The 23158-nt window shown below is 40.8% G+C and overlaps 1 protein-coding gene across 2 annotated transcripts in view; it reads left to right on the top strand.

Moving 5' to 3' along the window:
- The first annotated feature begins 2841 nt into the window (after nt 1–2841).
- The window catches only part of PIWIL1 (piwi like RNA-mediated gene silencing 1), a 40691-nt gene continuing 20374 nt past the window's right edge, over nt 2842–23158 (top strand). Inside the window, exons 1-10 of one of the 2 annotated variants that reach the window (XM_070769351.1) lie at nt 2842–2963; nt 4397–4495; nt 6350–6437; nt 7459–7570; nt 15207–15332; nt 15833–16047; nt 16423–16544; nt 17633–17713; nt 18800–18997; nt 19496–19607. In XM_070769351.1, the coding sequence (XP_070625452.1) occupies nt 6360–6437; nt 7459–7570; nt 15207–15332; nt 15833–16047; nt 16423–16544; nt 17633–17713; nt 18800–18997; nt 19496–19607 (1044 nt within the window). In that variant the 5' untranslated portion in view covers nt 2842–2963; nt 4397–4495; nt 6350–6359. Of the gene's footprint in view, nt 2964–3094; nt 3256–4396; nt 4496–6349; nt 6438–7458; nt 7571–15206; nt 15333–15832; nt 16048–16422; nt 16545–17632; nt 17714–18799; nt 18998–19495; nt 19608–23158 lie in introns of those variants that run through there. The other variant, XM_019977132.2, reaches the window with a different exon arrangement.

Below are 23158 nucleotides of genomic sequence, written 5' to 3'. Positions count from 1 at the left end.
TGATGCCACTGGGGCCCTGATCCTGTGGTCAACACAGGAAGTTAAAACAATGTTTCCCTGACCTCTCTCTTAGTAGCTTTTCTTTCCAAATTTTAGGTAAGATTTGTGAGATGTGATGTTTGAGACATCAGAAGAAAGACGGGCTTTGCCCCCATCCCACTGTATCACAACTTTTTTAGAAACCAATTACATTGCACATGCCAAGATGCTCGGTGATATTTCAAGCAAGCACTGTATCTTCAGAACTTTCAACGAGGGACTTCCCTGGTGGCGCAGTGGTTAAAAAAAAAACCACCTTCCAATGCAGGGAACGTGAGTTCAATCCCTGATCAGGGAACAAAGATTCCACATGCTGTGGAGCAATGAAGCCCACGAGCTGCAAATACTGAAGTAAGCACCCTCTTGAATCCATTCGACACAACCAGAGTCCCTGCACCACAACAATGTCCCGTGTGCTGCAACTGTGACCCAATGCAGCCAAATAAATATAAATAAATAAGAATAGTTTAAAAACTATTAAAAAAAAAAGTTCCAAGGCATACCAGGTATATAGACTTATACCCTCTAATGTTAGTTTGTGATATTTTTCTACCCTACCTTGAGCTGATGCTCTGAAGATAGATTTCTTATTCTACTGCTCCATCTGCTGGCAAAACTTCACAGAACAGCTTTCTACTAACATTTTAAGTCTTTCCTAGGAAAGGAGTACTCTTGCCTGGAAAATCCCATGGATGGAGGAGTCTGATAGGCTGCAGTCCATGGGGTCGCTAAGAGTTGGACATCACTGAGCGACTTCACTTTCACTTTTCACTTTCATGCATTGGAGAAGGAAATGGCAACCCACTCCAGTGTTCTTGCCTGGAGAATCCCAGGGACGGGGGAGCCTGGTGGGCTGCCATCTATGGGGTCGCACAGAGTCGGACATGACTGAAGCGACTTAGCAGCAGCAACAGCAGGAAAGGAGAAGGGACCACAGAGGATGAGTTGATTGGATGGCATCACTGACTCAATGGACATGGGTTTGGGTGTACTCCAGGAGTTGGTAATGGACATGGAGGCCTGGCATGCTGCCTGGTGTTCATGGGGTTGCAAAGAGTTGGACACAACTGAGCGACTGAACTGAACTGAGGAAAGTTCAAGTTCATACTGTATTCCAAATTGAGCCATAAAAAAATAAAAATGAAAACCTTTAAAGGCTATTTTTCCCCAAACTACTTCTCACTTCAAGTGCCTTTCTCATGAATTCTTTAACTGTGGGAGATGTCAAGATCACAGATCTTGTTTCAAATTTTTCAAACTCCTCTGAGCATAAGAATCACCTTGTGTCACTTGTTGAAAGAAAATTCCTTGCTTCCAACCCAGGAAGCAAGACTCCTAGGCTCTTGACTCTACAGAGTCAAGATTACCTGGGAATGTATGTTTTCAGAACCACCACCACTGCCCCCCAGTGAATGTTTACAATTAAGCTACCATGAGAAACACTGAAATCTAGCCTGTTCCTTTCAGCTGACAGATGAAGCTGTGGGGCTGTGGACCTGGGGAGGTGGCCTGGGGAGACTGCAGCCCTCTCCAACCCCCATCCCGACTCTGACCGAAGTATACACTCTTAAGAAGGAATGAGAAAATGTTTGTTGTATAAATGTCCCATTAAAGCCAGTCCCTAGAAGCACTCCTCTTTGTTTTTGTTCAGTCATTAAGTCATGTCCAACTCTTTGCGACCCCATGGACTGCAACATGCCAGGCTTCCCTGTCGTTCACTATATCCCAGAATTTGGTCAAACTCATATCCATTGAGTCAGTGATGCCATCCAACCAGCTAATCCTCTGTTGCCTCCTTCTCCTCCTCCCCTCAATCTTTCTAGGGTCTTTTCCAATGAATCGGCTCTTCAAATCAGGTGGCCAAAGTATTGGAGCTTCAGCATCAGTCCTTCCACTGAATATTCAGGGTTGATTTCCTTAAAGATGGACTGGTTTGATCTTGCTGTCCAAGGGACTCTCTCAAGTCCCCCTACACCCCACTAAAAGGAAGTTACTGAATTGTTACTGGACTTAACTAGTCACATGGTTACCATCCGTCTCACTTCCCAGCCTGACAAATAATTCCATTCTATTTTACAATATGTAGTTTTAACTGTTTTGGTTTTGTCCAGTGAGGAAATGAACTTATATTGAGGGCATGGAGCTCACTGCCTCTGCTATCAATGCAGACATTGGACCAGTTATATGAACATGTTCTGCAATTTATCAGACATGTAAATTAGTGGGTCCTACCAATGAACCTACAGATCCGGAAGCTCTAGTGGTGGGAGCAGTGTGATCTGTGGTTTTAACCAGCCCTTCAGGTGACCCTGATGCAGAACAAGTTTGAGAACCACTCTCCTCCATGGGAACACGCATGCACTCAGCACCAAAGTTGTTGATCTGGAAAGTTACATGTGTAGGTACACAGCCAGCCACCTGGCGTTCCAGCTCGAGAATGCAGTTTTATCTCTTTGGAGGCAAAATTCAAATCTCATTTGTTTATCTGATAAATGAGATAGCTTATTTTAAGAGACCAATCCAAGAGTAAATTCCTTCTTTTTTTAACAGCAGGGAGCTCAAAACACACCTGGTTACAATTTCAGTTTCTCAATGGCATGTTGAGTGCACAGCCCGGCTCCACGAGCAGGAACAAATGAAGACCACTGCAATCTTTGCCAACTGCTCATCACAGGTGTTCCAGGTACAACTCAGGAAAGGTGTGGGCGGGGTCTGGGCGGGGCTGTCTGGCCCTGACGAAACTGCCATTCCCCAGCAGCCAATCAGTACCTAGCACGGGCCGCTGCCTGCCATGCCGTTAGCTCGGTTACCACGTGCAGAGCAGTTTACTCCTTGAGGTCAGTGTCCATCCGCCCTGAAAAAAGAGGATCCTTCCCATTTCCACTGGCCCCCAGGCCCTTCAATCGCCCAGAGTGGACATTGAGGTAAGAGCAAACCCAGCGGCTCTGAGGGGTCGAGAGGCACAGGGGTCCGTTTGGGCCGGCATCGTGGCTCAAAGTCCCAAGTTCCGGCGCGGAGGAATCTGGTGTGAGAAAACCGTTGGCTGCGCCGCGGTAACTGTTAGTGTGACCCGGCCGTCCGCTAGTTTGCGGAGGTTGGGAGCACGTAGCTGCACACCAGCGCCGCACGGTTGTCACCCTCGGGCTCCAGCCTGCGTGCCTGCGGCGGGGCATCCTCCACCGCGGTCCTTTAGCCTGTGCTGAGTCCTGTATTGAGGTGTCCTCTGCCGTCAGTGGGCGCGGGTGGGGCCGGAGAAGCGAGCGGGATCGGGAGAAGGACTGGGGACCGCGCAGGGCAGCCTTAGGACGCGCAGAGGATTCGGCTGCATGTTTGGGGTGGACACTAGTGTTTTTGCCCCTGGGGTGGATGTCCACTTGACCTGGATGTCCTTTGTAGCTGGTGTGGTGCCTTTGAGCACCAGCTCGGTTTCTCACCTCCAGGTGATAGGAGTGGCTTGTGGTCCAGCCAGAGGGATGTTGAAGTGGGGAGGACACAGCTGAGTCCAGCCCGTATGCAGTGGACCTGGGTATGGGGTCGACCCGCGCGGTCTGGCTTGGACGCTGTGGGTATCGCGCTCCAGGGCCCTTGGGCTCAGCGATCATCAGAACCACCTGCAGTGAACAGGGTTTCTCTCTGGGGACTGGGAGTGGGACCCCCATTCCAATTTGCATTTCAATCGGGTGCTAGGTGTTGCCAGTCCAGGAGCACGCTCTGAGAACTACTGCAGTAATTTTTTTAAAAAATCCCTTATTGGGGTGGCAGTTCAGCTTATTACTAGGTTTTTACAACATATGCACATAGACACTGCTAGGTTGCCATGCTTTGGGCTTAGGTGCAAAGGACTAGACTGATTAGCAGCCCTGTCTAGAGGAGCTCTTGAAAATGTGTGTGTGAGAGGGAGGAGGAACTGCTTACCCATGAGATGTGGTGGTTGCTGTAATTAATACACATGCAAACAACTTGGTACAGGAAGGTGGAAGAGATGGCCTTTGGGCTGATCCTTAAAGGATAAGCTGAATTCTTCCATTTCAGAGAGGAGAGTGTGGTGCTTTAGCAAAGGATGTGTGTGCCCTGGGACAGAGTGCATCAAGGAATTTATCATAGCTGGTGCATGGAGGAAAGTAGTGTTTGCTGGAGTATAAAGCAGAGATCTCCAGATTTGATTCAGTTGACCATCAGTAAGAGACTTGGGCATATATCCCTGTGTGCTCCGTGCGTGAGTTATGTATGTATGTGTGCATGCTTAGCTGCTCAATCATGTCAGATTCTGCAACCCCATGGACAGTAGCCCACCAGGTTCTTCTGCCGGGATTATCCCGGCTAGAATACTGAAGTGGGTTGCCATTTCCTCCTCTAGGGAATTTTCCTGACCCAGGGATCAAACCCACGTCTCCTGGGGCTCCTGCATTGGCAGGCAAATTCTTCACCCCTGAGCCACCTGGAAGGCCCAAGTTATGTATGTATAACAATTGTCATAATATACATATGGTAAATTCAGAATACTTTATAATGGCATTTAAAATTTGTTCTAATATGCTGGTTTCTCAGCAGATTATATTGTGTAACCTGCTTTGGAAATTGCTGATTAGATCATTAAAGTTTTTACAGGCATGTGAGCTAATGTATTTTTAGTCCTTTAGTGTTTGATAAAGAGGTCTTTAAAAGTGTAGTGTCATTATATTTGTCTTCCTAGGAAAATTGCCATGGAACAAAAATGTTTAGAAGCTGAGAAAACTCAGAAAAGGCTTATCCTGACTTAAAGCGGAATGATTTAATTGTAATTAGTCTTATAATCTGCCCCTCTTTAGAACCTTAGGTAGTCTCTCTGTGAATTGAGTGTCAAATCCAAGCTCATTACCCTTCAGTCACAATGGACGTCTTTTAGTCCTGCAGACTAGCCAAGCTCTCAACACATAGTCACGAGCTGTTCACTCTTGTCTGAAGAGTGGTCCCACTGCTGCTGCTAAGTCGCTTCAGTCGTGTCCGACTCTGTGCGACCCCATAGACGGCAGCCCACCAGGCTCCCCCATCCCTGGGATTCTCCAGGCAAGAACACTGGAGTGGGTTGCCATTTCCTTCTCCAATGCATTAAAGTGAAAAGTGAAAGTGAAGTCACTCAGTGGTGTCCAACCCTCAGCGACTCCATGGACTGCAGCCTTCGAGGCTCCTCTGTCCAGGGGATTTTCCAGGCAAGAGTACTGGAGTGGGGTGCTATTGCTTTCTCCAAGTGGTCCCACCTAACCTTCCAATTCCTAGTCCTCCTGCATCTCAGTTTAAATATTAGTTTTGTCGCAGACAGACCTCTTCAGTATGTAAATTAGTTCCTGCTTTCCTCTTTGTAAGAACATTCTTTGTTCCTTGTTAAACTTAAATATTTGTGGTTATGATTTTTTTCTGCCGTTTCCACAAGGGCTCACATGTGTTGAATGCTCATGGTATGCCAGGCACTTTGTGCTCTCTGTGTGTTCGCATTGAGTTGTTCTCAGTTGACCTGTGCGGTATAGGTTGTTATTGACTATTTTACAAATACAGACGCGAGTCGTAGGTTATGTGATTTGCTTCACAGGTTATGTGAAGAAGAGCCAGTCTGGCTCTGATAATAACTTGATGATACTGCTTTCTACTCTATAGTTGGGGGTGAGTTGGTAGAGAACCTTTTATACATGGTAATATATTTGATGCCTGATAGATCCTAGCTTACATTAGGTACTCATTTACAGGGTGCTGTTGAAAAAATGTGGGGAATTGTTGATCATGTGTGGTAGGAGCAGTAAAGGAGTAGTTTGGAGATGAATGACTGTTTCCTTAGAGACAGAGTGGATGCCACTCATCAAGAATGAAATTATGGGGCGTAAATGATGTGGTTAAAAAAAAGATTAAGCTACATGCAACTGTGGAATGATCCAGGAAGATACAGTAGTGTATGTATAAGAATTACTTAAAGGGCCTGGCATAAAGCTTACCATAAGAGCCCTCTTTCATAGATTACATATCTAGGTGTGAAAGAACTATTCACCAATATCTTAAGACTTTTTATAATTAATTCAATTGAAAGATGACATACTACATGAAAATAAGTCTTCTACTTCAGTGCTGTCACCTAGCACAGGAGCACTTAGGTTTTGCTGAAGGTGGGGATACTGCCTTAAGAGGCAATATTGGATAGTGCCTTCAGAGGCTAGGAAACTCTGTGATTACCCAGGAGCTTATTTTAGAATCTTAACCAAATCAGTTTAAAGATAGCATTGTAGAAACACTCAAATACAATTGCAAACATTGAGTATTGTCTTCATGATTATTTCCTCTTAAGAAAAAGGAAAATGACTGGGAGAGCCAGAGCGAGAGCAAGAGGAAGGGCTCGTGGTCAGGAGATGGTGCAGCATGTGGGCGCCTCTGCGGTGAGTATGTCACTCTTTTCTAACTGCAGGGAGAGTCCTTGAGAAACAAACTGGCAAACGAAGATCATGGCATCTGGTCCCATCACTTCATGGGAAATAGATGGGGAAACAGTGGAAACAGTGGCAGACTTTATTTTTTTGGGCTCCAAAATCACTGCAGATGGTGACTGCAGCCATGAAATTAAAAGACGCTTACTCCTTGGAAGGAAAGTTATGACCAACCTAGATAGCATATTGAAAAGCAGAGACATTACTTTGCCAACAAAGGTCCCTCTAGTCAAGGCTATGGTTTTTCCAGTGGTCATGTATGGACGTGAGAGTTGGACTGTGAAGAAAGCTGAGCACAGAAAGAATTGATGCTTTTGAACTGTGGTGTTGAAGAAGACTCTTGAGAGTCCCTTGGACTGCAAGGAGATCCAACCAGTCCATTCTGAAGGAGATGAGCCCTGGGATTTCTTTGGAAGGAATGATTCTGAAGCTGAAACTCCAGTACTTTGGCCACCTTATGCAAAGAGTTGACCCATTGGAAAAGGGTCTGATGCTGGGAGGGATTGGGGGCAGGAGGGGAAGGGGACGACAGAGGATGAGATGGCTGGATGGCATCACTGACTCGATGGACTTGAGTCTGAGTGAACTCCGAGAGTTGGTGATGGACAGGGAGGCCTGGCGTGCTGCGATTCATGGGGTCGAAAAGAGCTGGACGTGACTGAGCAACTGAACTGAACTGAAGCCTTCATCAGCTTAGGCTGTCAAATTAAATTTAAAAACTGTGTCCTGTGAAGGAGGTAGGAACTGTACAAGGAAAATTGTGTTCTATGTCCTGAGGGTATTGGAAGCTGGTTCTTAACTTCACTTGGTAACCCTTCTTGAAGAAATTTCTTCGTAAGAGTAAGATATTTGATTACTAATTTAGATCAGTTTTGGTTGAATGCCTTAGATTTGTTTGACTAGTTATTTCCTCTGATGTCTGTGACCTCTTGACACAAAAAGAATGCTGTTCTTTATTTGCATATAACTGCAGAGTCAGCAGCCTGGTTACATTCAGCCTCGACCTCAGCAGCCGCCAGCAGAGGGGGAATTAGTTGGCCGCGGACGACAGAGAGGAACAGTGGGAGCAACAGCGAAGTCACAAGGTGAAGGGAGAGGGAAAGGGCTTCCTGCGTGTGTCTGTGCGCTTGTAGCAATAGATGGGGAGCAGTTACCAAAATCCTGTTTAAAGAAAAAGGAGTCCCAGCATCTCCCTCAGGCTGTGCAGCCTGCCATGGATTGCAGTGCCTCAGGATTTCTTTTCTTCGCAACAAAAAAGAGCAAATTCTAGAGCCCCACACGAGCTTTTACAAAGCAGGTAAATTCTAAACTAATTATAAATGTGCTTATTAGGTATTAATTTAGAACATTCTCTTGGCTTCTTTAGTGGTTTTATCAAAGCTGTACCAACTTTAGTGTTTGTAACTTTGACTTATAAAATATATTTTCACGTGTGTGGTATTGGTTCATCCTCTGGCAGCCAGTAGAGTCAGAACGCCGGTTCTGATTCCAAAAATTGTGCTTTTTCCCTGCATTGTTCCAAAAGCTCATTTTTTTGGATGCTTGGTATAAGATTCTAATAGTTAATAAGTTTGGTTTTAGAATTGGAAAAAAACAAACATATATATACGTAGAGAATTAAACAAACTCATATATATACGTAGAGAATTAAACAAACTCATATATATACGTAGAGAATTAGTGTAGTAACAGTGGCTTTTAAAACCCTGGGATTGGCATGGGAAATGGGCAATAAAAGTGTTGAAGCAAATGGAAGACTTGAGAACAAAGCTGGTTCCTTGCTTTATGCCTTGCACCACTATGACCAAATATTTAGTCATCACAGATGAAACCCATGAAATTTAGAAAACATGGATAAATCTAAGATGAACTTGAAGTGGTATGAATTGAACTGTGACAGATACTGTCAGACTCAAGAGACAACTTGGAAACTTAACTGAAATTAGAAAACAGCTCATCTTTCTGATACACGGAGCAGTCTTATGAATCTGTGATGGGAAAGTGGACAAAGGAAAGGGCGAATCATTGAGAAGTGCAAAGGGCAGTGAAAATGCTAAGCCTTACCATCAAGTTTAAATTGAACTGGAGCATTTTTTAATCTGGTTATTCTCCATTTTATTTTTTTCCAGTTTTGGCAGTTTTAAAATTGGAACTTGCGTTCCATGTAGGATTGTACTAACTTTTGGATGGCGTTTGTAATGTGTAGCAGCATTACACTTTAGTAGCAGTTATATTCGTGGTAATTTATCCAGACACTGAATAAGTACAATCATGTAAGTAAGACTGTTAACTATATTCAAGACCCCAAAACTGGAAAAACCTGTTCTGTAAGGGTAAAACCTGTTGTACTTTAATAACAATGGAGTACCATTTAGCCATTTTCAAAAATCTAAAAACTTGACTGAAATGAAAACAAGTTGTAAAACAGCTTTGTATTTTTAGTAAATATGTGTTATTGTTGGCCAGTTGCTAAGTCGTGTCTGACTCTTTTTGACCCCATGGACTATAGCCCACAGGCTCTTCTGTCGACAGGATTTTTCGGGCAAGAATACTAGAGTGGGTTGCTGTTTCAGGGATTGAACCTGCTTTTCCTGAGTTTCCTGCATTGCAGGCGGATTCTTTATCGCTGAGCCATTGGGGAAGCCCCAGTGGGCTACATGATGTTTTAATTTTTAAGGTCCTTGATTACAATTCATTCATGGGAATCTCTGACTTGGTGGACATGGGTTTGGGTGGACTCTGGGAGTTGGTGATGGACAGGGAGGCCTGGCGTGCTGCAGTTCATGGGGTCGCAAAGAGTCGGATGCGACTGAGCGACTGAACTGAACTGATTGAATCACTTTCCCTGGATGAACTGATTGAATCACGTTCCTCAATCTTTTTTTAAAAAATCACCCATTTAATCCAAAAAGTGAACAGGGAGATATAATCCGTTCTATTAGAATAAATATGTCACATTAAGTTATAAATGTTTCTGATAATAGAAACATAAGGTTGCATGAGTTTCAAATATATAAGCCAAGTAAGAATTCTGTATCCAGCATTATACCAGGATATATATCCTCCAACTAAATACCTTTAATGTGCTATATTTTTAAAATACCTTTTGAAATTATCTGATCTGGCAAGATAGTTGGAAAATCTTCAGAGGCCAAAAATGACAAGACTAAATCCAGAGTGGGAATCAAGTGCTGAAACCAGTGACTCCAAAAAACACCTCCAGGTCACTTGCTTTATTATATTTTCCCTAAACATGCTCTGTATTGATCTTCACTAATACATTTTTTTTAAACAATGACTCATGAATTTAAATTGAATTCTATGAAACTCAGTCCCCTACCTATATAAAGGTATATGTTTTTAAAGATAAGGGCCATTGTGAGGACTCAGTGATACTCAGGGTAATGCAAAGCCCTGTTTTACCGTCTTTCCCTGCTCTTGTAAGTATTACATCTCAGAAGTGCTTCTCACAGTAAGCATTCAGGTATCCACTGTGTTTTAGAAATTAAAATGACAGCCTTAACAGATTTATCACTAATGAGGCATTAAGTGGAGAAGGCAATGGCAACCCACTCCAGTACTCTTGCCTGGAAAACCTCATGGGTGGAGGAGCCTGGTAGGCTGCAGTCCATGGGATCTCAAAGAGTCAGACACGACTGAGTGACTTCACTTTCACTTTTCACTTTAATGCATTGGAGAAGGAAATGGCAACCCACTCCAGTGTTCTTGCCTGGAGAATCCCAGGGTCGTGGGAGCCTGGTGGGCTGACATCTCTGTAGTTGCACAGAGTTGGACGTGACTGAAGCGACTTAGCAGCAGCAGCAGCAGAGACATTAAGACCTTGAGTTTTCACTCTGTAAAGTGGGATATGGTGACATGGGAGGACTCTTAAATAGAACAATAGCATGTCCTGATTTGTGTTTTTAATAAATCATTCTGGAAGATGCATGGAAGGGGAACAAAGTTTCCAGTTGTATCCCTTTAAAAATTTTTTATTTATTTAATTAGAGGCTAATTACAATATTGTGGTTTTTACCATACATTGAGGTGAATCAGCCACAGGTGTACATGTGTCCCCCCGTCCAAAACCCCTTCCCACATCCTTCCACATCCCATCTCTCTGGGTTGTCCTGGTGCACCAACTTTGAGTGCCCTGTTTCATGCATCGAACATGGACTGGTCATCTTTTTCACATATGGTAGTATACATGTTTCAATGCTATTCTCTCAAATCATCCCACCCTCACCTTCTCCCACAGAGTCCAAAAATCTGTTCTTTACATCTGTCTCTTTCACTGTCTTGCATATAGGGTTGTTGTTAACATCTTTCTAAATTCCATATATATGTGTTAATATACTGTATTGGTGTTTTTCTTTCTGACTTACTTCACTGTGTAATAGGCTCCAGTTTCATCCACCTCATTAGAACTTACTCAGATATGTTCTTTTTTTATAGTTGAGTAATATTCCATTGTGTATATGTACCACAACTTTCTTATCAATTCGTCTACTGATGGACATCTAGGTTGCTTCCATGTCCCAGCTATTATAAACAGTGCTGCGATGAACGTTGGGGTACACGTGTCTCTTTTAATTCTGGTTTCCTCGGTGTGTATGCCCAGCAGTGGGATTGCTGGGTCCTATGGCAGTTCTTTTTCCAGTTTTTTAAGGAATCTCCTCACTGTTCTCCATAGTGGCTGTACTAGTTTGCATTCCCACCAACAGTGTAAGAGGGTTCCCTTTTCTCCACCCTCTCCAGCATTTTTGTTTGTAGACTTTTTGAAGGTAGCCATTCTGACTGGGGTGTGATGATACCTCATTGTGGTTTTTTTTTTTTTTTGGTTTTTTTTTTTTTTTTTTTTTTTTTCTCTTCCAATTTTATTTTATTTTTAAACTTTACATAATTGTATTAGTTTTGCCAAATATCAAAATGAATCCGCCACAGGTATACATGTGTTCCCCATCCCGAACCCTCCTCCCTCCTCCCTCCCCATACCATCCCTCTGGGCCGTCCCAGTGCACCAGCCCCAAGCATCCAGCATCATGCATCGAACCTGGACTGGCAACTCGTTTCCTACATGATATTTTACATGTTTCACTGCCATTCTCCCACATCTTCCCACCCTCTCCCTCTCCCACAGAGTCCATAAGACTGTTCTATACATCAGTGTCTCTTTTGCTGTCTCATTGTGGTTTTGATTTGCATTTCTCTGATAATGAGTGATGCTGAGCATCTTTTCATATGTTTGTTAGTCATCTGTCTTCTTTGCAGAAATGTCTCTTTAGTTCTTTGGCCCATTTTATGATTGAGCTGGTATTGAGCTGCATAAACTGCTTGTATATTTTGGAGATTAATTTTTGTTTCCTATTATTTTCTTCCATTCTGAAGGCTGCCTTTTCACCTTGCTTATAGTTTCCTTCATTGTGAAAAAGCTTTTAATTTAATTAGTTCCCATTTGTTTATTTTTGCTTGTATTTCCATTACTCTGGGAGGTGGGTCATAGAGGATCTTGCTGTGATTTGTGTCAGAGAGTGTTCTGCCTCTGTTTTCCTCTAGTTTTATAGTTTCTGGTCTTACATTTAGATCTTTAATCCATTTTGAGTTTATTTTTGTCTATGGTGTTAGAAAGTGTTCCAGTTTCATTATTTTACAGGTGGTTGACCAGTTTCCCCAGCACCAGTTGTTAAAGAGATTGTTCTTTTTTCCATTGTATATTTTTGCCTCCTTTGTCAAAGATAAGGTGTCCATAGGTGTGTGGATTCATCTCTGGACTTCCTATTTTGTTCCATTGATCTATATTTCTGTTTTTGCACCAGTAGCATACTATCTTGATGGCTGTAGCTTTGTAGTGTAGTCCAAAGTCAGGCAGGTTGATTGCTCCAGTTTCATTCTTCTTTCTCCAGTTGTATCCCCATTTAAAACATCTTTTAGATTGACAGTTACTCATATTTTGACTAAAGTATTAATAGTAGCAGTACTATATGTGGAGAGGGGAGCAGATGTCATTATTATTTTCAGAAACTTGCAGTTAGGTTTTCATATCCATAACTACTATTTTTTTAAGAGAAACTCAAATTTTTCAAGGAAGAATTCAAATTAAGCATTTATGACCAGTTGTTGCTCTCAGACTAGATTCAGTATACCTGACCTTTGTTAGTGTGGACACCTTAAGCTGAAAGTCTTTAGTATAAAAAGTTCACCAGGGGTTTATTCAGTGGCTGAGTCATGTCTGACTCTTTTGCAACCCCAGGAACTGTAGCCTGCCCGGTTCCTCTGTCCGTATAATTTCCCAGGCAAGAATACTGGAGTGGGTTGCCATTTCCTTCTCCAGGGGATCTTCCTGATCTGTCTCCTGCATTGGCAGACAGATCCTTTACCACTGAACCACCCGGGAAGCCCCCAGATACTGAAAGATTTTAAAATGTGGAGACACAGAGAGAACAAACAAATAAGACACTAAGAGGGGTTTGGGGGATGGGGCTGGGGTGGGATAAATTGTGAGATAAATAAAGAGATTGACATACACACACTACTAGGTATAACATAATGAGAAATGAGAACCTACTGTATAGCACCGGGAACTCAGTGCTCTGTGGTGACAAAGAGGGGATATATGTGTATGTATGGCTGATTCACTTTTCTGTACAGCAGAAACTAACACAACATTGTAAAGCAACTAAATTCCAATTAAAAAAAAACTAAGATAAAAATACTTAACAATAGAGCCCCTGAAAATCTTGAGGCACAAGAACCAGCATATTTAGCAGTACTTTTAAAGTGCTTTATAAATGAAGCTCTTAACTTAAAACTTACCACATTCCAGTAAAAATCTGTTATAATCAATTTTTCAGGTGTAGAAATTGAAGCTCATATTAAAATAACTTGTTTACAAGATATATCAGGAACCAGTATATTTTGTTTGAGCTACATTACTTCTCTTTGAGAAGCTGGCAGTTCTAAGCTAATTTTAGCATTTGTGATTAGAAGAGGACTGGTCTCCCTTATCTTTTTGTTCTCCCAAGTCCATGACTTCTGTCACTAAGCTTTATGTTTTGCTCAGAATGTCTGGTTGGGCTCCCTCTTGCCATAACATCCAGATTCCAGGCAAGACTAGCAGCTAGGGGCATGGAGAATATAAAAGCCAGCTATTAATGCCTTTAAGGTGCTTTTGTAGAAGTTTCATCCAATAATTTCTGCAAAAGTCTCTTAGGCCATCCTTACGTGCAAGGAAGGTAGAAATTTTAGTCTATTAGGTATGTGTGTGCACTCAGTCACTCAACTGTGTCCAACTCTTTGTGAGCACATGTACTGTAGCCTACCAGGCTCCTCTGTCCACAGAATTTCCCAAGCAAGAATACTGGAGAGGTTGCCATTTCCTACTTCAGGGGATCTTTGCAACTTAGGGCTCAAACCCTTGCCTCCTGCATTGGCAGGCAGATTCTTTACCACTATGCCACCTGGGAATCCCCTATTAGGTGTGTTACTTCCTAAATAAACTTTTAAAATAATGAAATACTGTTTATTGTGTAGTCAGCAGTCTCTGCTACGCAAGATAACATGCATGTTAACTGCAAGCTAGAATTTAGCACTTGTCTATATAGCTTGTATTTGTTCTTTGGTCCACATCATACTAGTTACATGAAGTGTTCAGTTCAGTCACTGAGTCGTGTCCTACTCTTTGAGACGCTATGAACTGCAGCACGCCAGGCCTCCCTGTCCATCACCAACTCCCAGAGTCCACCCAAACCCGTGGCCATTGAGTCGGTGATGCCATCCAACCACCTCATCCTCTGTCATCCCCTTCTCCTGCCCTCAATCTTTCCCAGCATCAGGGTCTTTTCAACTGAGTCATCTCTTTGCATCAGATGGCCAAAGTATTGGAGTTCAGCTTCAACATCAATCCTTCCAATGAACACCCAGGACTGATTTCCTTTAGGATGGACTGGTTGGATCTCCTTGCTGTCCAAGGGACTCTCAAGAGTCTTCTCCAACACCACAGTTCAAAAGCATCAATTCTTCAGTGCTCAGCTTTCTTTGTAGTCCAACTCTCACATCCATACATGACCACTGGAAAAATTTTATACAAATTAAAAGACTTAGTAATTTGGATATTTTAACCACAGTTTTTGCAAGTAACCATGTACTGATAGTTAACCTACCCCAGTAGATGTGTATCACGGTCACAGGATAGCACAAGCTCATCCCCTCCATTCTGCTGGTTTTTAAGGGAATTGGTGAGGAAATTACATTTTAAACTTCAACATTTTCTAATTCAGGTAGCACATTTAAATTTTATAAACTGCCAATTCTTACAGCTATAATTATATCATAAAAGTTGTGGAAAATACTGATAATAAGGCCCTTAGGTGGTATTATACCTACAGACAGAAAAATAATTACCCAGTCAGCAAATGTATTTTTCTAAGTTCTTGAATCAGTCCAGTCATCTTGGTCTTATATATATGTCCTGTGAGGGAGCTGAGTTTGCCTAGAGTGGTGACAAGAAGGGCTCCATGGAAGAGGTTCTAGCTGAGAAGTTACTTTTTTCTTTGGTTGGCAGATACCTAAAACATCCTGACAGGATTGTTACACACTGTGTTTAGCACCACAGGAGCCTTTGGGTTTCATGCCGTAGTGTACTTTGGGAATTGCATTTGTCATGTTGTGTATTAACTTAGATGTATTTTTTTCTTTGTTATTCCTTTTTTTTTTTTTTTAAAGAACTCCAGATATCTGCTGGATTCCAGGAGTTATCATTAGCAGAGAGAGGAGGTCGTCGTAGAGACTTTCATGATCTTGGTGTGAATACAAGACAGAACCTAGATCATGTGAAAGAATCAAAAACAGGTAGGTTAATCATTAAGAATAAGTGTCATGAGATTACTTTTCAAGTACACAGGACAGTAAATTGAAGCACTTTCACTTAGGTATTTATTTGTATGATGAATTGCTCAGGTGAAAGAGTATGTTTGTTCAAAGACTGCATGGATACTTTTTCCATTTTCCTCTCCTTTTTGGTTTTGAAATAGGTCATAGATGTTTTCAGCTGCACTGAAATGTTTGGATACATATCACATAGATCACTTTTCTCTTTAACGCTTTTTGCTATAAAGATTTCATTGCTTCAGTTGTAAATTACTTTAGGGATAATTGTTTTCTAAATGGATGCTTCCAGTAATTTATGTAAATAGAATAGTAGTCCCCGAAGTCAGATGTCTGAGAACTTGTGTTGTCTGTTGCTGTTAGCCCTTTGCTTACAGAACTGCATCTGCCTTGGCATGGCAGTGAAGATTTCAAGGAAGCATAAACTTGACATATCATTAATTGAACATGACTTACTTTTACAGGTTCTTCAGGTATTATCGTAAGGCTAAGCACTAACCATTTCCGATTGACATCCCGTCCCCAGTGGGCCTTATATCAGTATCACATTGACTATAATCCGTTGATGGAAGCCAGAAGACTCCGCTCAGCTCTTCTTTTTCAACATGAGGATTTAATTGGAAGGTGTCATGCTTTTGATGGAACAATATTATTTTTACCTAAAAGACTACAGCACAAGGTTATTTCAGTTGTTGGAATGGGGAGAGGGAAATGGGGATTCCCACCTCAAAGCCAAACCGCAACATTCTAGGGTAGCTTTCAAGAACCCCCAGTCTGTTAGGCTTCTGTCTGTTAGGGTTTATAATGCCCCCACAGGGTGTTCTGGCATAATTGTATCACTCTTAGATCTACCTGAGTGACTTCATCATTACAATCAAGTAATAGTAAAGCACTTAAAATCATTTTCTCATACCCATTCTTTCTTTTTTTTTTTTTAACTTTTCTGAATTTTCATGAGCTTGATCTTGATGGCTCAGATTGTTGCCTTATTCAACAGGCTTATGTATTGGGCTTATTTTAACAAAAGTTTGGTTTTCCACCACTCTGGCTTTAGGTTACTGAAGTTTTTAGTCAGACTCGAAATGGAGAGCACGTGAGGATAACAATCACCCTGACAAATGAACTCCCACCTACGTCCCCAACTTGTTTGCAGTTCTATAATATTATTTTCAGGAGGTATGTTAGTGTTTTTCTTTTAACATTTTAATAAGAAATTTTAAACGTAATCTAAAGCTGGAAGGCATGTATAGTAAGTACTTGTATACTTAGTACCTAGATTTGACAGTGATTGGTTAAGATCATTGGGTTACTCTTGAGTTTTAATCATTTTTAGGTGTGATATACTGATATAAATCTCATTTATTTGCTTTAAGCAAGTGTCATGTTGTTCACTTCCTTATTTGTGTTGAGATTAGACCTTTTAAATCCTATTTGAGCTTCTATTAAGAACACACAGTCTCTCAGAGGTCTGTCACTAACCTTATATTCCTTCTCTCCCACAGTGGGTACCAATTCAGAAAACAGGGCAGGATTTAGGCCTATTCAGATTTATTTCTTCCATCATAGGACATATACTGCATGCTCTGTAATTTGCTGTCAGTGTGGATACTCTTTTTTTCCAAATCCAAAATTAGGACACATGTTTTAAGGAGACTGCCCTCTATCCCCCTGCTGAGTGGGAAGCAATCTGGATGAGACTGAAATTGGTGTGAGAATAGTGAGACATAATACTGGGGTTTGTAATTTACCCTTTTAAGGTGGTCATAAGATATCTGCTACTGATTAATCTTGGTAGATATTTACTTGAATTAATGCAATAGGAGATTTACTTTTCTGTGAATGATGGGTTGGCAAACTTTTTTTCTTTTTTTTGCAAATGGCCAGATAGTAAACATTTTAGGTTTTTCAGGCCATATTATCTGTATCTCAACCATTCTGCTTTGCTGTTGAAGCAGAAAAGCAGTCATTGAGCACATATGATCATGGCTGTGTTCCAATGATGGACACTTCACTGATGGACACTGAAACTTGAATTTCTTATAATTCATGCATCTTTATCCATTATTATAGTTTTGATTTTTTTCTAGACCTTTAAAAGCTGTTTAAAAAAAATAGCTCTTAGGCCATACAAAAACCAGCAGGTAGGCTAGATTTGGCCCACCTACAAGCCATAGTTTGCCAACCTCTGCTGTAAGCAATATGCCATTCTAGTTGTAGTGTGGGGTACTTATCAGTAGTCATTATTCTGACTTTTCAAATTCTAGGCTTTTGAAGATCATGAATTTGCAACAAATTGGACGGAATTACTATAACCCAAGTGACCCAATTGATATTCCAAATCACAGGTTTGTATAAATTGGCAAGTTTCTATTTCTTAGGTTTAATCACAGACTTTGAAAGTGATGCTCTATTTTGAAATGATTAGATTTACTATGGCTGTTAATGGTACCCATCACATTAAATGAACATTTAACTTGGTTTGAACAATGAAGGAGACATCCCAGAATACCTGGCGCTTTAAAGATCATGTGATATTTACTTGTCACAGGGAAAAAGCATAGAGTTTTCCAACACAAAGTTTATATTTGATCTTCAGTTGCTCAGTTGTGTCCGACTCTTTGCAACCCCATAGACTGCAGCACGCGAGGCTTCCTTGTCTATCACCAGCTCCTGGAGCTTGTTCAAACTCATGTCCATTGAGTTGGTGATGCCATCCAACCATCTCATCCTCTTTTGTCCCCTTCTCCTCCTGCCTTCAATTTTCCCAGCATCATGGTCTTTTCCAGTGAATCAGCTCTTCACATCAGGTGGCCAAAGTATTGGAGCTTCAGTTTCAGCATCAGCCCTTACAGTGAATATTCTGGACTGATTTCCTTTAGCGTTGACTGGTTTGATCTCCTTGCAGTCCAAGGGACTCTCAAACGTCTTCTCCAATACCACAGTTCAAAAGCATCAGTTCTTCAGCGCTCAGCTTTCTTTATGGTCTATCTCTCAAATCTGTACATGCTTACACATCCATACATACACATATTTGCTCATCACATAAACTCATCACAAAAACTTATCACCTAATTATGATTGCTTCAAAAGTTACTGTAGTGTATCAGGATGTACACACAAATGGTTTAGGTTTATTTATAATAATTGTAGATATTTTCAATTAGACTTTTCAAGTTTTTAGATCAATATAAAATTTTAGTAAAGTTAGTGTATTAATTTAAAATGGAAATTATAATGTTATTATAAAATAACATTCATTGTTGGAGATCTTAAAAAGATCAGTATTTATCTGGAAAAGATAAAAATAAGTAAATTTAGTGAAAGACTTATCCTTTTGACCTAGCTAATAAAGGTAAAAAACAACTTGTTACATACAAAGCATACTGGGATATTCATAGGATTTACTTCATGGTTTTCATTCCATTTGACAGATTGGTGATTTGGCCTGGCTTCACTACTTCTATTCTTCAGTATGAAAATAACATCATGCTGTGCACTGATGTCAGTCATAAAGTTCTTCGAAGTGAAACTGTTCTAGATTTCATGTTCAACTTGTTTCATCAAACCGAAGAACACAAATTTCAAGAACAAGTGTCTAAGGAACTGATTGGTTTAATTGTTCTCACCAAGTAAGACTTTTAAGAATGTAAACTAATTTTACAAGTCTTAAGATGTTTGGGCTTTCTAGCCCTAAAATGTTAGTTGGGAAGTAGGGTTTAAGATTGAGAGGTGAGAGTGCACAGAAATGGGAGGGAAACTTACAACCTCCCTTAAGAGTTAAAAGATCGGGGGGAATATACTCATCTGAAAAGGAGAAATATCCAATTATTTCTATCCTTTTTAGTTATAATTTTATTTTCTAATATTAATTTAGTTACATCCCCATCTCTCTTGCATCAGTTCAGTTCAGTTGCTCAGTCATGTCCAACTCTGTAACCCCATAGACTGCAGCACACCAGGCTTCACAGCTTTTAAGAAATTTGTTTCCTTGTTCTTTCTATACTATTGCACATTACCAAATGATTTGAAATTTTATTTTCTAGAAAGTGTATGTTACCTAGTTTTTTCTTTTTAATAACATTTCTACATGTTTTAATCAAATATTGACAAATCTCAACTGGTCATAGGTATAACAACAAAACATACAGAGTAGATGATATTGACTGGGACCAGAATCCAAAGAGTACCTTTAAGAAAGCAGATGGCTCTGAAGTCAGTTTCTTAGAGTACTACAGGAAGGTAAGACATTAATATTGATTTTTATCTTTTTAATGTGAATTGCTTAGACCTTAGGAGAAATCTGAAATACCTTCAGTAGAATTTTCTAATAGCTAATGAATTTTCTAATACATATGGAACAAGTGGCTCTTATAGCTGTATATAAATATGTTTATCAACCCAGTCACAGCATAGTTAGCTCATTAGCAAGTGAGATGTGCTCTTTCCTGGTTCTTTTTCTGAAGCAGATTCAGGATTACATTTGAACCTAACCATGTAGAGGACAAATAAGATAATAGATGATAAAAAACACAAGTTAACAGCTTACCATACTGTCTGATTCTGTAACTAGCACTTTTTCAAAAACTTCATCTGCCAATGGCAGCTCAAGATCTTTGAACCCTTAGCATCAGTTGTGATAAATCTGCAAATGGGTTAACTCTTAACCTTTGTCTAACATGTTGACAGAATTCAGACAGACTTGTTACATGAAGGTTAGATAGTAAGTTCAGTGGTTGATCTTCAGCACCAGTTTATAAAAGATGATTCTAGCTTTTGGCACAGTGATCACTAAATTGAAAAAGACACCAGAGACAAATAACATTAAGTTTGTACAAAAGTAATTGTGGCTTCGGACCATGAATTTCAAGTCATCATCAGTTCAGTTCAGTTGCTCAGTCATGTCCAACTCTCTGGGACCCCATGGACTGCAACACACCAGGCTTTCCTGTCCATCACCAACTCCTGGAGCTTGCTCAAACTCGTGTCCATCAAGTTGGTGATGCCATTCAACCATCTTATTCTCTGTTGTCCCCTTCCCCTCCTGCCTTCAATCTTTCCCAGCACCAGGGTCTTTTCCAGTGAGTCAGTTCTTTGCATCAGGTGGCCAAAGTACTGGAACTTCAGCATCAGTCTTTCCAATGAATGTTCAGGACTGATTTCCTGTAGGATTGACTGGTTTGATCTCCTTACTGTCCAAGGGACTCTCAAGAGTCTTCTCCAACAGCACAGTTCAAAAGCATTAATTCTTTGGCACTCAACTTTGTTTATGGTCCATCTCTCACATCCATACATGACTATTGGAAAAACCATGGCTTTGACTGAATAGACCTTTGTCAGTAATGTCTCTGCTTTTTAATAAGCTATCTAGTTGATCATAGGTTTTCTTCCAAGGAGCAAGCGCCTTTTAATTTCATGGCTGCAGTCACCATCTGCAGTGATTTTGGAGCCCAAGAAAATAAAGTCTGTCGCTGTGTCCATTGTTTCCCCATCTCTTTGCCATGAAGTGATGGGACTGGATGCCATGATCTTCGTTTTCTGAATGTTGAGTTTTAAGCCAACTTTTTCACTCTCCTCTTTCACTTTCATCAAGAGGCTCTTTAGTTCCTCTTTGCTTTCTGATATAAGGGTGGTGTCATCTGCATATCTGAGCTTATCGGTATTTCTCTTGGCAATCTTGATTCCAGCTTATGCTTCATCTAGCCCAGCATTTCGCATGATGTACTCTGCATATGCATGGTGACAATATACAGCCTTGACATACTCCTTTCCCAATTTGGAACCAGTCCGTTGTTCCATGTCCAGTTTTAACCATTGCTTCTTAACCTGCATATGGATTTCTCAGGAGGCAGGTCAGGTGGTCTGGTATTCCCATGTTTTTCAGAATTTTCCAGTTTGTTTGTGAGCCACACAGTCAAAGGCTTTAGTGTCAAGGAAGCAGAAGTAGATGTTTTTCTGGAATTCTCTTACTTTTTCAATGATCCAGTGGATGTTGGCAGTTTGATCTCTGGTTCTTCCTTTTCTAAATCCAACTTGTACATCTGAAAGTTCTTGGTTCATGTACTGTTGAAACCTAATTTGGAGAATTTTGAGCATTACTTTGCTAGGGTGGAAGATGAGTCCAATTTGGCGGTAATTTAAACATTCTTTGGCATTGCCTTTCTTTAGGATTGGAATGAAAACTGACCTTTTCCAATCCTGTGGCCACTGCTGAGTTTTCCAAATTTGCTAGCATATTGAGTGTAGCACTTTAACAGTATCATCTTTTAGGATTTGAAATAGCTCAGCTGGAATTCCATCATCTCCACTAGCTTTATTCAAAGTGATGCTTCTTCAGGCCTATTTGACTTTGCACTCCAGGATATCTTGCTCTCGGTGAGTGATCACAGTATCGTGGTTATCTGGGTCAGTAAGATCTTTTTTGTACAGTTCTTCTGTGTATTCTTGCCACCTCTTCTTAATCTCTTCTGCTTCTATTAGGTCCACACTGTTTCTGTCCTTTATTGAGCCCATCTTTGCATGAAATGGTCCCTTGGTATCTCTAATTTTCTTGAAGAGATCTCTAGTCTTTCATAACTAAGCTCCAACACATCTTTATTAACCAAAATAGGCAGTATTCCAATCAACACATTTTTGCCAATGAGAAATAAGTTTGTTTATTCCTATAGTGTAAAAATCTGTGCTTCGGGATTAGATGAACTCTTGGAAAGCATTTGCTGCCTTCTGCTGGTTGTGGAAGCATTTTGCCAATAGAAAGTTGTCAAGATGCTTGAAAAGGTAGTAGTCAGTCGGCTCGAGGTCAGGTGGATACGGCCGATGAGGCAAAACCCTGTAGCCCAGTTGTTTGAGCTTCTGAAGCGTTGATTATGTGGTGTGAGGCTAGGCATTGTTGTGGGGAAGTGGGCCTGTTTTGTTGGCTAATACTGGCTGCAGGCTTGCAGTTTTCGGTGCATCTCATCAATTTGCTGAGCATACCTCTCATATGTAATGTTTTCACCGGGATTCAGAAAACTGTAGTGGATCAAATGAGCATCAGACGACCAGAAAAAGGTTTTTTTGGCGCAAGTTTGTCTTTGCGAAGTGCTTTGGAGCTGCTTCTCGGTCTAACCACTGAGCTGGTTGTCGCCAGTTGTATAAAATCCACTTTTGATATTGTTGCATAGAATAAGACAATTCAAAACTAGTTTTTTGGTTTGTGGTCGGCTTGTGAGGCACCCATTTGTGGAACTTTTCACCTTTCCAGTTTGCTTCAAATGCAGAATGACCACAGAATGGTCGACGTTGAGTTCTTCAGCAGCGTCTAGTATAACTATAAGAGGATCAGGTTCAGTGATGCTCTCAGTTGGTCATTGTCGATTCCGATGCCCGGCCACTGCTCTCCTCATCTTCAAGTCTCTTGTGTCTTTCGTAAAACTTCTGCAGTATACATTTGTTAGCAGTTCCTGGGCCAAATGTATTGTTAATGTTGTAAGTTGTCTCTGCTGCTTTATGATACATTTTGAACTAAAAAAAATATTGCTTGAATTTGCTTTTTGTGTAACATTTCTATAGTCTGAAATAAATATAAGCAGCAAGTAATAAGTCATTAGCAAGAAATGTACATTAAAATGAGGTATAACCACATTTATTTAAGAATGAATTCCAATATCAAATGGTAAAGTGCAACAGTGTAAAACTGAAGTTACTTTTATACCAACCTAACAGAACAGCTACTGACTAGAAGAAAATAAAATGTTTCTATAGGAAGGCATCAGACATTGTTGTAGTGGTCAGAGATGAGCAGATCTGCCTCC

Source organism: Bos indicus, chromosome 17 (genome assembly GCF_029378745.1).
Source record: "Bos indicus isolate NIAB-ARS_2022 breed Sahiwal x Tharparkar chromosome 17, NIAB-ARS_B.indTharparkar_mat_pri_1.0, whole genome shotgun sequence".
NCBI lineage: Eukaryota > Metazoa > Chordata > Mammalia > Artiodactyla > Bovidae > Bos > Bos indicus.
Note: the sequence above shows the minus strand (reverse complement) of the source record. Positions and strands in the feature narration are given on the sequence as shown.